This window comes from Neoarius graeffei, chromosome 14 (genome assembly GCF_027579695.1).
Source record: "Neoarius graeffei isolate fNeoGra1 chromosome 14, fNeoGra1.pri, whole genome shotgun sequence".
Lineage (NCBI taxonomy): Eukaryota > Metazoa > Chordata > Actinopteri > Siluriformes > Ariidae > Neoarius > Neoarius graeffei.
The window spans coordinates 22,877,964-22,892,864 of NC_083582.1; the positions used below are offsets into that span (position 1 = coordinate 22,877,964).

At 42.7% G+C, this 14,901-nt stretch overlaps 1 protein-coding gene across 7 annotated transcripts in view; it reads right to left on the reverse strand.

Moving 5' to 3' along the window:
* nif3l1 (NIF3 NGG1 interacting factor 3-like 1 (S. cerevisiae)) overlaps window positions 1-12,646 on the reverse strand; it is a 24,108-nt gene extending 11,462 nt beyond the window's left edge. Inside the window, exons 1-5 of one of the 7 annotated variants that reach the window (XM_060939431.1) lie at window positions 12,601-12,646; window positions 12,219-12,263; window positions 10,736-11,323; window positions 10,484-10,640; window positions 1,622-1,745 (exon numbers count right to left, since the gene is read on the reverse strand). In XM_060939431.1, the coding sequence (XP_060795414.1) occupies window positions 1,622-1,745; window positions 10,484-10,640; window positions 10,736-11,309 (855 nt within the window). In that variant the 5' untranslated portion in view covers window positions 11,310-11,323; window positions 12,219-12,263; window positions 12,601-12,646. The other 6 variants (XM_060939432.1, XM_060939430.1, XM_060939429.1 and 3 more) reach the window with 6 other exon arrangements.
* Window positions 12,647-14,901: the final 2,255 nt, after the last annotated feature.

Consider the following 14,901-nt stretch of genomic DNA (forward strand, 5'->3'; position numbering starts at 1 on the left):
CCTATCAGAAGCTTCCAAAGACATGACATCATCATCTGGGCATTCCTACATTGTTTAAAGGCACACAAACTGCAGTGTATGTAAACTTCTGATTTGATAAAACCAATTAAAATATTGAATAAAAAACTCCTCTGATTAATTTGGCATTAAGTACATTGAAATAATTTTAAATATTCAGACAGACATGAAAAAGTTAAAGTGAATGTCTGATTTCATGTCTGACTATGAGAAAAAAAAAAAAAAGATTGTGTCTTTTCCTAAAGTGTATGTAAATATACGGTTTCAACTGTATATATACACACTATACACACACATACATACATACATACGTGTGTGTATGTATGTATATATGTCTTGGACATGGCAAGAATATGACCATTAAAAACCCACGCACACTTTCTGCCTACTGACACCAAACTTGGTGCACATGTATGATACATGACTCTGAAGTAGACTTCCAATTTTGATGCACAAACCTCAGCAGAAAGCTCTAGAACCTTCAATGAACTGTTTTTGGGGTCAATGGGATTTCCATGGATGACTTCATTAGTTGAAAACATACCCGGCACTGGCCAATCAGCTTTCAGGATTCACTGGAGTTAGTTTTATCTTTGGCAAACCATCACAAAATTTGCATGGCTACCCACTAGCGCTCTATGTAATATTACAGGAATTGGCCACTACAGGTGCTACGTGCAAAGGAGTGCATGGAAATCGCTGCTTGAGTGATTATTACTGAAAACAAAAACCCGTGCCATTAGCTTGGGCCCGCCCATCCTAAGCGTGACGCAACACGAGGACCTGTTGCGAGCTTAGTCTGGCCAGGCAAGCTATCTACAGCTCTTCCAAGCTCCCGAAAAATCGGGAACCAATCAACTTTGAGCTTGAACTCCAACGTTGAACTCCAATGGCCCTGGGTAGAGGCGTGTTCAAGGCAGTGACGTAGTAGAACTGCGACCGGAAGCCATAGATTGTTTACAGAATCTATGCCGGAAGCGCTTCATTCACGCTTCCGCATCTATTATGCACAGATGCTGTATTGAAAGCATTCAACGGGAAGTTCTCATTGAAAACGGAGCAAAGAGCTGCCCTGGAGGTATTTATTGAAAGGAAGGACGTTTTCGCCTTGCTCCCGACCGGCTTCGGTAAGAGTTTAATCTACCAGTTAGCCCCGTTGCGTCGCATACGTCAGAGGAAAGAGTGATGTGATTGGTTTAAGCTTCGTCACAGCCTTTTCTGGCTTCGACCAGTAGCAAACTGAGGCATTTCAGGGAGGCGGGTCAACCACGGGCTCTGGGAAACGGTTGGGCTTAATATCTTGGCCAGACCAATAGCTCGGAGGCCTTTGAAGTCGCGTTAGCCAGGCTACCGTGCCATACCTTTCCGACCAAAATTCAAAACTGGCTATTTGGCAGTCTTGGTTGCATCATCTCATCAGATACAACTGTCTTATAAATATTTAAATGACTATTAGAGAGCACATGACCACACAAGTGTTCTGAGATTAAAACACAGGAATCCATATAATTTACCATATGAAGATGGACAGCAGCACCTAACACAGTATATTATGAATAAAGAATACACATAGTATATGAGGTATAAAGACAACTCCTTTTACCTGCTGGGCCTGGGTGATGTTGAGAGTTTGGCTAGCTGTGGCATTTCCTAATATAGCCTGAACAGCAGGGGTTAGTTCTGAGCTGGGACAGTGCAGGATCACATGCTGTGCCTCTTGTTCAGTCCTGAAAACCCACATAAACAAATACATTACTGAACCAGACTCTAAATACTAAAACCAGACCTTTCAAAATACTAGCAGCCTATGAAGTCTTATATTTTTGGCACTTCAGGTAAGCAAAAATATCAAGAGACTGCCACAGAAAAACATGACATGACTGGAACCCATGTCATGGATCTAAACCCTCAACCATTTAGGCAAGGGGCATTTTACCCATTCAGCCCCAAGATGTCATTTGTGAAGTCAGGCAGTGATGTGTGAAGAGCTAGTGCACAATCAGCATTCTAATTCATCCTACAGGGGTTCAGTGGGGTTGAGGTCAGGGGTCTGTGAGTGGTCACTCAAGTTCTTTTACTTCAAATTTGGCAAATCATGTCTTTATGGAGCTTGCTTTATGCACAGGGGCATTGTCATGCTGGAGCAGGTTTTGGCCTCTTAGTTCCAGTGAAGGGAACTCTTAATCCTCCAGCACCCAAAAGACATTCTCTACAATTGTGTGATTACAACTTTTTTTTGGCAACAGTTTGTGGAAGACCCACATATGGGTGTGATGGCCAAGTGTCCACAAACTTTTGGCCATATAGTGCAGGTCTCCTCCCTTTACAAGTATTATAATATAAAAAGCACCCCATAGTGACCAAGATTAAATATGATATTACTGTACCTGCAACCTTTTGTTACCCCTTTCCGACCAACAGGGAATGGGTTCTTGAACCAGTTCTGATCAGGACTCTTTGGTGCCAGCTAGCGAACTGGCCCAAGTTATCACCACTTTTGAGCAGAAGAAAAAACCTGTCACATGCACACTTCAAGCACAGTGAAATTCATCCTCTGCATTTAACCCATCTGAAGCAGTGAACACACGCGCACACACCCAGAGCAGTGGGCAGCCAGACTACAGCGCCCAGGGAGTAGTCAGGGGTTAGGTACCTTGCTCAAGGGCACTTCAGCCCAAGGCCGCCCCACGTTAACCTAACTACATGTCTTTGAACTGTGGGGGAAACCGGAGCACCTGGAGGAAACCCACGCAGACATGGGGAGAACATGCAAACTCCGCACAGAAAGGCCCCTGCCGGCCGCTGGGCTCGAACCCAGAACCTTCTTGCTGTGAAGCGACCATGCTAACCACTTACACCCCCTCGTAATCATTGATTACATCATGAACGGAAGGTATTGCACAATGCACAACAGAAGTAAACAGTCGTCACAAGATGGTGAAGCGCATTGATTACCTGTAAGCTTTTGTCCTGTTATTGCAGACATTTATTTTCAGTCCACAGCTCGAAATTCACGGTGGTCCGATTGCCTGAGGCGACTTAATTTGTCATTTGGCAGGTAATTCCTGTCACTAGCCAGTCCGGCTGGCTAGTTGAAAATAAAAAATATATATGAAGCGAAGATTCAGACTAGGGCTGTGCGATATATCGAATATACTCGATACATCTCCGAAAATTCTGTGTGAGATACATAAAATTATTATATCATAACTATCGAGTATTTTATGGTCATCTGCCGACTTGCGTTTGTTTTGTGTTTGTTTAAAACATTTTCCAGTGGTTTTCTCCCTGTCCCTCAGGCAGTAACGTGAGAGGCTGCCTAAGGGTAAAAAAAAAAACCAATAACGTCACGCACTCGCCAACCAATCCCGGGCGACATCTAGGTGCTGAAAGGAACTTGTGGGAAGATTTTCTAGTTTCGGTTTACAGCGCTGACTCAGTTTGTGCAATTGCTGGTGTTGCGTAGGCTACCATGTAAGCTCTGTCAATTTCAGCGACAAATTAAAAATGGAAGCAGACGAATTGGTTCCTAAAAGAACTAGTAAGGGGTCAGTCATCTGGCATTTTTTGGATATCGCGAGGAGGACATGGAACAGCAAATGCCAATTTGTAAAGTGTGCAAAAAAAAAAACCCTGTCATCATGAAAGGCAGCAGCACTACAAATATGTTCCATCACCTGAAAACTCACCCGGTACAGTATGAAGAGTCTCTTAAACTCCAAACTACTTGCCCATGAGCTAAAACCCCCCCACAAGCTAAACAAATGACCATAGCGGCCTCGTTCTCCAAAGCCACCCCATATGAGAAAACGAGTCAGAGATGGAGAGCTACAACGGATGCAATCACTAACGTCATTGCTGAAGACATGATCCCAATTAGTATAGTGGAAAAAACAGGCTTCCAAAAATTACTAAAAACACACTCGATCCCAAATACGAGTTGCCTGGTCACAGACATTTTACAGAGAAGGCAATACCGGAATTATACACATCTGAGAGGCAGAGCCAGAAAACAGAAAAGTGTGCAAAGAGGAAAAATTATGTTTTGCAGATCTCTCTCTTCTCTCCCTCAATCAATCTCTCTATTGTGAATGTTCCAGTGGTTCTCAGTAGTCAGGTTAATAGCTTGGAGATCTACCTCTATTTTTTAAAATAATTTAATGAAAAGAGCACTTTTCTTATTTAGGCTAAATGTCTTTCTCAGTGTTGAGCTTGCACTTTATTGATTTGAGCTCTGAGCAGCTCTGTATTGTATTGCCCCTTTGTCGGAATTTTCAAGATTGTTTTTTCAGTTTGTGCTACATCTTTGTTGAATAAAAATAGTCTTATTTCAACTCAATTGTGATTAATCACGAACATGAAAATTTAAAATGTGTTGTTGAAAACCACCTGTAAAGTTAACCAAGAACATTATTCAATCTGCAGGGATTGTAGTGAAAACAGTAAAGAGTAAAAGTTAGATTTCATGGGGTCCTTTAGAGGAGATTTCAATATATAGTATATCGTGAAACGGAGAAAATGTATCGGGACATTCATTTTTTCCCCATGTTGCACAGCCCTAATTCAGACACACCGTCAACTAAAGCCGCCACATATTAAGCGTGTGCCGTGTCTGTGTTAATCGATGTGTTTATCGGCAGGACGGAAAATACCGAAGAATTCCGAATCACATCATGTACAAGTCAGGCTGTCGGTTTTTTCACTACTGCGCATGCATATAACGCATCTCGTTGAATATTGCGGTAATCACGTTAACAAATTCAATAGATGTGGCCACATTAATCACCCATTTAAACACGCGTTTTTGTTGTTGTTTACATCTACCAAAGCTACGTTGCGATGTGGAATTTTCTGAAAGGTGTACAGAAACCGCCAGAGACAGGGACAAAGCGACCTCAGTCTGAAGAGGAGAAAAAGGCCACCAGTAAAGCGTACGAGAAGGAGAAATGACAAAGGACTTATAAGCAAATGTAGGAGCAGAGTAGGCCTTGGCTGCTATACGATTTTTATGGAATAATTTTTTTTTTCCAAGTTGATTCCTAGTCAATATGAAGCTCCTAATGCTTTCTCTCTCATAAATGGTTAAAGGCGTCACGCAGTGGCGATAAAAGCCACATTATTCTGCACCAGAATGCTTTTGAGATTCGAAATAAATTGACCGTCGATTTTTCAAAAGCTTCCCGCGGTTGTAATCGGTCCTTATTTGATCATGCCCATCACTTGAAATTTTCCGCGTTCGCAGCGCCCCCTCTCGGTCAATGGAACAGCTGCGTGACGTCATACCAGTAACAACTCGGTGCAGTTGCAATGACGGACACACCAGAAAATAGGAGCGATGCTGAGGAAATTAGCTTTGATTTTACCGATACAGAAGAAGAAAATGGCCCACAAGTAGAGATTCTGACAGCTGAATGTCCTGGTGGTATCCAGCCTTACAGATTTGAACCTGAGCGCTCATCTTCAGAAGAAAACGAGGACAGTTCTGAAGACGACAGAAACGAAGACGTGAATGAAGACTTGTTTTGGTTGGTTTCTCTGACTAAATCACTACTTATGTGTATTTTTAAAGACCATTTTCACTTGAATTAGAATGCTGTGTGATTAATCTATGATTATGTGTAATACTGATAGCTGTAGGGGGTGAAAGTATAGCTAGAAAGATTGAATTCTAGCAACTTGACAGCTTGCGATCTCGCGAAATGCAGTGGGCCTTCTGATACAGTAGACCCCTTGATATTCCAGTTTTCATCATTTTCCTTTTATTGCAGTTGATTTTAACTTGATATTCAGTATGTTATAGGCTGGGAGTATTGAGCTTTGTATTGTATTGTTTAGTAAACGTACAATCGTCAGTAATAAGTGATAATTATTAGTTAAAGGCAGCTCTGTGGCATAAATCTTTCAATTAATCTTCTGTCATCCATTTGCTAAAATTATGTGCCACATGTGTTATCAAGACAACACTTCATGTGACAAAGATATGACAAATACATAAATGTATGAAAATCATTTTGTACAATTAATGATTGATACATAAACACTTAAAACGTGTGTGTGGCAGCGGGGGCGTGGTCAAGCACCGGTCTGTGACAGGAGGGCGGAGCCAGGGAAGGTGAGTGGCAGAATCATTACACCTGACGGTAATTAACCTGTGTTTTGCCAGTAACCGTGCCCTATTTAAGGAGGCAGAGCAGAGAAGAGCTCATCCCGGGACAAGAACACAGTGTGTGTATTTCGCTATCAGATTAAAACTGGCGGTTATACTGAAAAGTCTGGCAATAAAAAGCCTATTTGCATCTGAAGCGTTGTCCTGCCGTCCTCTGTGCTCCACCCACACTTCAGAGAGCTCTACAGTGGTGCCAAAACCCGGGACAAGGTGGAGCACCAACCTCGCAGCCCCATGGAATCCTCCCCGTTCGCGGACCTGGTCCACGCCCTCGCCACGGCTCAGCAAAGCCAGCACCAGGCGCTCGTCACGCTCTGAAAGGAGCAAGAGCGGTGCTTCGAAGCCCTGGTGCTGGCCCAGCAGGAAGATCGCGAGGCGTTCCGGCATCTCCTCGCGTCGGCGGGGTCCACCAGCGCCCCGGCCGCGGGCCCGTCTCCCCTCACCGTGACCAAGATGGGCCCGCAGGACGACCCCGAGGCGTTTCTCACATTGTTCGAGCAGGTCGCCGAAGCCTCGGGGTGGCCGATGGAGCAGCGCGCGGCGCGCCTCCTCCCCCTCCTGACGGGAGAGGCGCAGCTGGCCGCGCTATAACTCCCCGCCGGCTGGCCTACGCGGACCTTCGCCGGGCCGTCCTCCAGCGCGTGGGGCGCACGCCAGAACAACAGCGCCAGCGCTTCCGTGCGCTGGAGGACGGCCCGGCGAAGGTCCGCGTAGGCCAGCCGGCGGGGAGTTATAGCGTGGCCAGCTGCGCCTCTCCCGTCAGGAGGGGGAGGAGGCGCGCCGCGCGCTGCTCCATCGGCCACCCCGAGGCTTCGGCGACCTGCTCGAACAATGTGAGAAACGCCTCGGGGTCGTCCTGCGGGCCCATCTTGGTCACGGTGAGGGGAGACGGGCCCGCGGCCGGGGCGCTGGTGGACCCCGCCGACGCGCTGGTGGACCCCGCCGACGCGAGGAGATGCCGGAACGCCTCGCGATCTTCCTGCTGGGCCAGTACCAGGGCTTCGAAGCGCCGCTCTTGCTCCTTTCGGAGCGTGACGAGCGCCTGGTGCTGGCTTTGCTGAGCCGTGGCGAGGGCGTGGACCAGGTCCGCGAACGGGGAGGATTCCATGGGGCTGCGAGGTTGGTGCTCCACCTTGTCCCGGGTTTTGGCACCACTGTAGAGCTCTCTGAAGTGTGGGTGGAGCACAGAGGACGGCAGGACAACGCTTCAGATGCAAATAGGCTTTTTATTGCCAGACTTTTCAGTATAACCGCCAGTTTTAATCTGATAGCGAAATACACACACTGTGTTCTTGTCCCGGGATGAGCTCTTCTCTGCTCGCCCTCTGCCTCCTTAAATAGGGCGCGGTTACTGGGAAAACACACAAAACACAGGTTAATTACCGTCAGGTGTAATGATTCTGCCACTCACCTTCCCTGGCTCCGCCCTCCTGTCACAGACCGGCGCTTGACCACGCCCCCGCTGCCACAATGTGTTTTAAAAAATATTTTTTTTCTATCAATACCTAGCCATGACCTTGAAATCAGATCCATTGATAACAGTCACAAATAGTGTTCAGTGTTCGTTGTTACAGCCAAACACAATACACCGATTAGGCATTTTGTATCACAGAATATTAATACATCATTTCATAGTGTTTTGAGTGTTCAAAACTATCCACAAACTGAATAAATCCACAAAATCCGCAATGTAAACAACTCTGGTAAACGCACGCTATAGAGAAAACATGGGGACAGGCCAGCATCACCCAAGGGAGGTTACTGGTATGACGTCATACATAAGTTGACCTAGTTAACGGCTGGCTGCCTAAATTTGGCTGTGCGCGTCAACTTTAAATGCTTGTAGCGGGCGCATCGTGACACTGAGATCACGGGAAACCGAGGGGCTTGAATAACCCACCAAACCCGACATTTTGACACATGATATAGCCTGATTGCTGAAATTACCGCACGACGCCTTTAAATACAGAAAGCATGTTGGACATATTTTGGGTGCTATAGTCATGATAGTAAGTATATTTGTTTTCGATACTCATACACCAAGTTGCCAAGTTTTCCAATATATTATTATTTGTTGATATTATATTATGGTGCTCTGTGTTGTTCTCATTTATGTATTTAACAACAGTATCAAAATACTCAGGTCTTGAAATAAATGCACATTAGTCATGAACAATGGTAACTACTCTCTTTTGTGTTATTTTTGACAGAAGTAAAATTCATACATGAACAAGTTTTGGCTAGTTTATTTTCTGTTTGGCTAGTTACTTTGGAAGGTAACTAGTCCGGCTGGCTGGTGAAAAAAATATATGAATTTCTAGGCCTGCAGTCCATTTTTTTTTCTGAAGATGTATCCTTTTCCATTGCATTCTCCAAACTAATGACATCCATTGATGTCACGGTTCATACTGGAAAAACCAGCTACACTTTGGTTCCAGCTGGGAACCAATTTTTCAGGTTCCAAACAAATTTATCTGTGGTCGAAAGGCTCTGAATGGTTCAAAATTTGGTGTGTGAACAAAAACAGAACCCATTCCCTGCTGGTGAAAAAGGGCTATACTTGGAAACATGAAAACGTGTCTTATAGAGGATTTCGGTCTACGTCATTGTTTCCATAGCGACAATATTTATGCCGCCATTTTGACGGTCACAAATATGGCGACTACCGGTAGCGATACACTGTTGATCATGACGAAGTCTCATTGTCGAGTATTTTATCCGGCCTAGATGACGCGAGTAAGAAGCGATATCACCAGAAAATCAATGATGCTGGTGTACGTGATCCGTACACGTTACCAGGCTATCTTAGCAGCGCGGGTGATCTTCCTGACCTGCAGTCAGGCGTGTGGGAAATACCAGGGAAAAAAACATAAAAGAAAAAGGAGCGAGATGCAGAAAACACCTTCACTATCCAGCGACGTAGGGCATTTACAGGGCGAGCAGAGGGAGAGGTATTTGCAAAAATTGAGGTTAGCAGGCTTAGAGAACGACGTTTACCTGCTTCCACCAGGATTGTTCACTGACGTACGGAAGTACACGAAGCCCTCGTCTTTACCTGACTTCGGCCCACATGATCTGTATACCTATGTTGTTAAAAACCAGGCTGGGTAACATGCCTACATCAGCGGGTCGTCCCTGGAGCCGGTGGTCGCCATCTTATTACAGCTAAGGTTTGTTCACATTTTCATTTACTTTCGGTCCTCAGGATAAACAAAATGTTATTAAATGTCATTGAAATAACTTCTTAGTCTGTTGAGACATGGCCCGTTATAAATTTGCTGTTACCAGGCAATGACCAAGAACTGTATTATTAGGGTCGGTGTAGTTGTAGCAGTGCACTAGCAGCTAGCTGTTAGCACTAGCTAATGTCAACAACATAGTAGCTGGTATGTTACTGTAGCAATGTTTACGTTCAGTCATTTGGATGACTGTTAAAACCTTTCAGTCTCAAGTTTTTCCTTTACTGTATTTACTAGTTTACGGAGTGCGCGCGCTCGCTCCCAGCCTGCCCGAGCGCGCGCGCTCGCTCCCAGCCTGCCCGAGCGCGCTAGTTCAGTAAACTAGTAAATACAGTAAAGGAAAAACTTGAGACTGAAAGGTTTTAACAGTCATCCAAATGACTGAACGTAAACATTGCTACAGTAACATACCAGCTACTATGTTGTTGACATTAGCTAGCTTGAGCTTCAAAATGGCGGACACCGGGGCGTCACGTGACCTGTGATGTCACGTCGAAATCCTCTATACTCATGTCTGTTTTACAAGCGCTTGACACTAATTAGAAATTGTATCAGGCATGTGATGACTTTTAAAGAGGTACTGCATATTTAAATGTGTTTTTGAGCTCCAAACTAAATTATATGCTGGTGTTAATATTGACAAAATGACCTTTTAAAATAAATCAGCATTTTATGGCTTGAAAATGGCTCAAAACATCATCTGGTTAAAATGATCATGAACCTTGCAAAGCTGATGCTGACAAAGTTTGGTACAGTACTTTCAACCCATTGGAAAATGACTGCTTGGTACTTCTCTACAAGACTCATTCACAGAAGTTTACATGCCCCTCCCAGCTTGCCCACTTTTTAGCATTTTTCAAAACAATTATGCAGTGGGTGGAGTTTGGCTCAGAGCTGGGGATGAAGTTGCACTTTATTTTATTAATTAGTGACACTACATGACAGTTATGTTTGCATATCATGTCCATATCAAAATTCTATACATTCAATTCCTGACTCCAAATCAAATGATGATAATCAAACCCAATATTAACAACTCGTATCTGAATTTTGCACATACCTAAGTACAGTGAACTGAAAGGTTTCACTATTTTTTGTCTCCCTCACGTCCTTCAAGATAGTATTGAGCTCCTCTTCATTTCTGGCTGTAAACTCCAACCTGTACTTTTGGTAGGCACTACAGAGAGCCTGGCTTAACACAGACACTTGTCCACTACCTGTAAACAATGAATACATTGTGATTAATAAAAAGGACAAGAAACCCAAGTATATATGATTTATCTAGCATTAGATTTTAATCAAAACAACCAACCTAAGCCTTCTATCAACCAATCATTAAGGCCACCTTTCATGCTGTCCCATGATGTATGTGGTGAGAAGACAGCTATTCCATTTTCTATAGCTCTGATGGCCAATTGCTGTTTCCAGTCCTTTTGAACAAGTTGTTTGAAAGGCCGGAAAAGAGGTGGATGGTATGAAATGATGAGGTCACATGTCATTGCTTCAGCTTCATCCATAACATCAGCAGTCAGATCATTGGTGAGGAGGATCGTCCTGATTGGACGCTGTTTGCTCGGTTCAACCAAGAGACCAACATTATCCCAAGATTCAGCCAATGAGAGTGGAGCAAGCTGCTCTAGAACTTCCAGAACTGTCTTCAAATCCATGGAAGGAGGGAAATGAGAGAATGAATGAGAAGAAAGAACGAAAGGGTGGGTGCAAAAGGAAATGGAAGAATGTAGCACAGACGAATGATAGAACGTTGCAAAGTTTGTTCTCAGGTAGTGTTTTCTTTTGAGGGCAGTGTTTGAGATTAAATTAAACTGAGACCGGCTACAGCTCAACCTGAAGAATCTTCTCAAGATGTTCATAGGCCCCGTAAACATGGATGAAGTCACCTCTGTGAAAGAATAAGAAACACTTATGAAATTATATATGGAAATATCTAGTCATGTTTTAGGTATACTAATGTCAGAATTTCTTAAAGTGGCTCTGTTTTCACTTGTAAGAAAGCAAGAGGAAATGTAATAGTCTTACAATACAATGCAGTTTATTTCATTTAGTTTATATGAAACTAGCTTCCTACAAAATGATCACTATATTTTGTAAAACTATGCAACAGCTAGCTGCGGGACTTACACATTCATAAGTTTTAAATATAGATGGCTGAATGCCATTTAGCTTCCTAGCGGACATTCAGGGCACTATGTACAAGATATTAACATGAACCCTACATAGTGCATGTATATAGGGAGTAAGGAGCGATTTTTAATTGCGCCCTTCAATAGCTCGCGAGCTAACACCAGCTCACTTCCGTTAGCGAGTTTTACATTAGCCTTACAAAAAGCTCGTGTTGAGTAAAGTGTTCTCACACAAAATGAATGCACACTAATATTACGGATAAAACATGTTGTTTATAGCAAGTGAAATGCTACCAAGAACTAAACTAGCTTAAAATATCACAACTACCATTTCCGGTAGGCGGAACTTTTAAACAACCCCAACTCTGATTGGATGAAAAAAATATTTTGATTAGTTAACTGGCTAGTCACAAAAGTATTCAAATAAGTCAAATATAGTTAACATTTCACTGAGTTATTAGTTAAAACAACTAATAAGTGTTATTTATATTTACCTATCCCCAATAGTAGTATTGTGTGTTATTAATATACGTAGAGAGACCGCTTATTACCACTGTAAAAGTATTCATTATTGGGGAATTGGTTGGTTCAAGAATGGTGCTACTAGAATGGTACGTCCATTAAAAACACAAGAATCCAGTTTCCACAGCTGACCTTTTATTACCAGAGTGCTTTCTTTCGGAGTGTAAATGCTGGTATCTGCAAACAACAGTTAAATAAACTGGTTTTAATAAAATATACATAAGAAGGAATCATTCACATTTAACAAGGGCTACACCGTAAACTCAAAAAAGGAAAGAGCAAAAAAAAAAAAAAAATCATATCAAAACAGTGCAAAGACTGAATATACATTGCTGGTAAGGTGAATGAGAAATTACATTTATCTTTACAAGAAAACAATGCAAATGGCAAATTAACATACTGAAAGCACATGGCTCATCTTCCAACTCAACATGTAGACCATGCCAAACAACAATCTCAAAGAAACTTGGGTACAAAATATATATATTTAAACATAAGAAATAAATAAACTTACATGGTCAGACACTACTTCTTCTTTCAGATTTAATGGCGGTTGGCATGCCAGCTTAAAGGTGCATTACCGCCACCTACTGGATTGGAATGTGGAGCAGACGATTGGGGGGACCCCTAAATGTTCTCTATTACACCTGTTTCTTTTAAAAATGTTATTAGTTGGCCATATATATATATATATATATATATATATATATATATATATATATGCCCTAATACCTTACCTAAGAGATTCTCTAGTGTGAAGTTAAGCTTTATTTCTTTGAATGCTTCACTTAGTTTCTTTCTCTCTTCCTTATAGAAGTCACATTCCACTACCACATGCTGCACTAATTCTGGCTGATTGCAATGTCTGCATAACCCAGTCAGATGTTTTCCTATTATATGAAGTGTCTTGTTGAGTGCTGTATGGCCTATTCTTAGACGGGTGATGATGGTTTCCTCTCTTCTGTTTCTTCCAGCACCCACATGCTTTTGTATATACATGATCAGACACACAGCAATTCACTCAGTATTGAAAGCATGGAAGGAGCAGGCATTCACCACAAACTGAGACACACTGCAGTTAATTACTAATTAGCACCAGGTGGAGAGGAAAAAATGGGGCATATCTCACTGTGTTGTGGAGGCGGAGTAGAAGGAAGAGTGACAGGGATTTCAAACACCTAAATACTGTATATCCTTAAATACAGTGGCTCTGAACAGCAACTCCCTTCCTGTATATGATTTTTGATTGTTAACTGCCAATTTTTTTGATTGTTTTATTGTTTCCTTATACAATAACATCTGTCACAATAAACATTAATGAAATGTACAACACATTCATGTATATATTACAGTGTTAATGCATATGGCATAGTTTACTCATTTTGCTTATTAGAAAAAGAAAAGTAGTATGTTGTATATGTATGTACACTTGTTTGGGTATGTACTAATGGTATCTGGCAGCATCAGTCTTTACACACCCATTGGCCAACTCTGGAGACCCTAAATAGTTGAGAGTGATGTGTGACACTAAAGCAGCTGTGCTGCTGTATAACACTAGGTCATGAGAAAGGCAAGAGCAGATTAATTTGGATTAATGAGATAGACAGCGAGAGCGCAGAACATCCTGGATGTGTCACAATATCTTCTTATCGTGGATAGTTGCCAATTCTTGTCCACCCAATCACATATTTTTACCTCTAATAGATTACCATGTTGCTGTCATGTGTATAGTGCATGACAGATGTTCGAGAGACACCCATGGCAGTCCTGTATGGATAATTGATGCTGTAAGCCTCTGATAGCCAGCTGGCAATGTTTGTATTTGTATAGATTTTAATACTAATATTGTGCATTTCTGTATTTAAACCTCAGGTATAACTCCAGACATAATGTAAGAGTTACAATTAACACTCTTCATGCCAATCAACCATAACATTATGACCATGGACAGGTTAAGTGAATAACCTTTGGTTCTCTCATTACAACTGGCACCCGTCAAGGGATGGGATATGGACCCTTTTCACGTGACGTCACGACAAACGCGGCCGCCATTTTGGACATGTACTACCAGTAGTTTACCACAGCCAGCATTGAGGAACGGCAGCAAAGAAAGTGTTTATTTTCAGCAAGACTTCCATCATGCCACTATATTGTTGTGCACCTGGATGTAGTAACCATCAACAAACAAGGCAAGGGTTATCATTTTATCGGATCCCGGTAGATGCTGACCGACGGAGAAGATGGATAGCGGCACACCAACGCTTGTGTAGTGACCACTTTGTTGAAGGTAAGACGAATAAAATTAGCCAGAAAAGGCATTACATTGCTGTTAACATTCTGTGGCGGCGAGTGTGTAACCAAATAGGCTAAAATAACCCATTGTAACCTCTTTGTTCTTCTGTAGTAGCTATTAGCTAGCGTTGTGTTCCTTTGCTGTTGGTAGACTGTAGGACAGATCAGAGGCAGTGTCCTACAGACAGCGCTTAATTTGAGGGGGAGCAAGCCGGAGCGTGCTCCGGAACCTCGGGCATTGGCTCCGGCAGCTATTTACACTGGATCCGGTGATCCGACACCTCTTTTGACTATGTAACAAAAAAAAACAAACAAACAAACAAATAATTAAATTAAAAAATGCAAGTTTATTTAGTGTTAATGTCTGATTTTGATATCTGTCTTGTTGGTGATTTCTCTCATGAAACGACATCCACAAAATATCTGCAGATGAACTTAATTTGCAGTGTTATTACAAAACATGCCCAGAAGCGCAGCGCCACGCCGCGCCCTTTTTTCCCCCGCACCGGAGCCGCTCATCCTC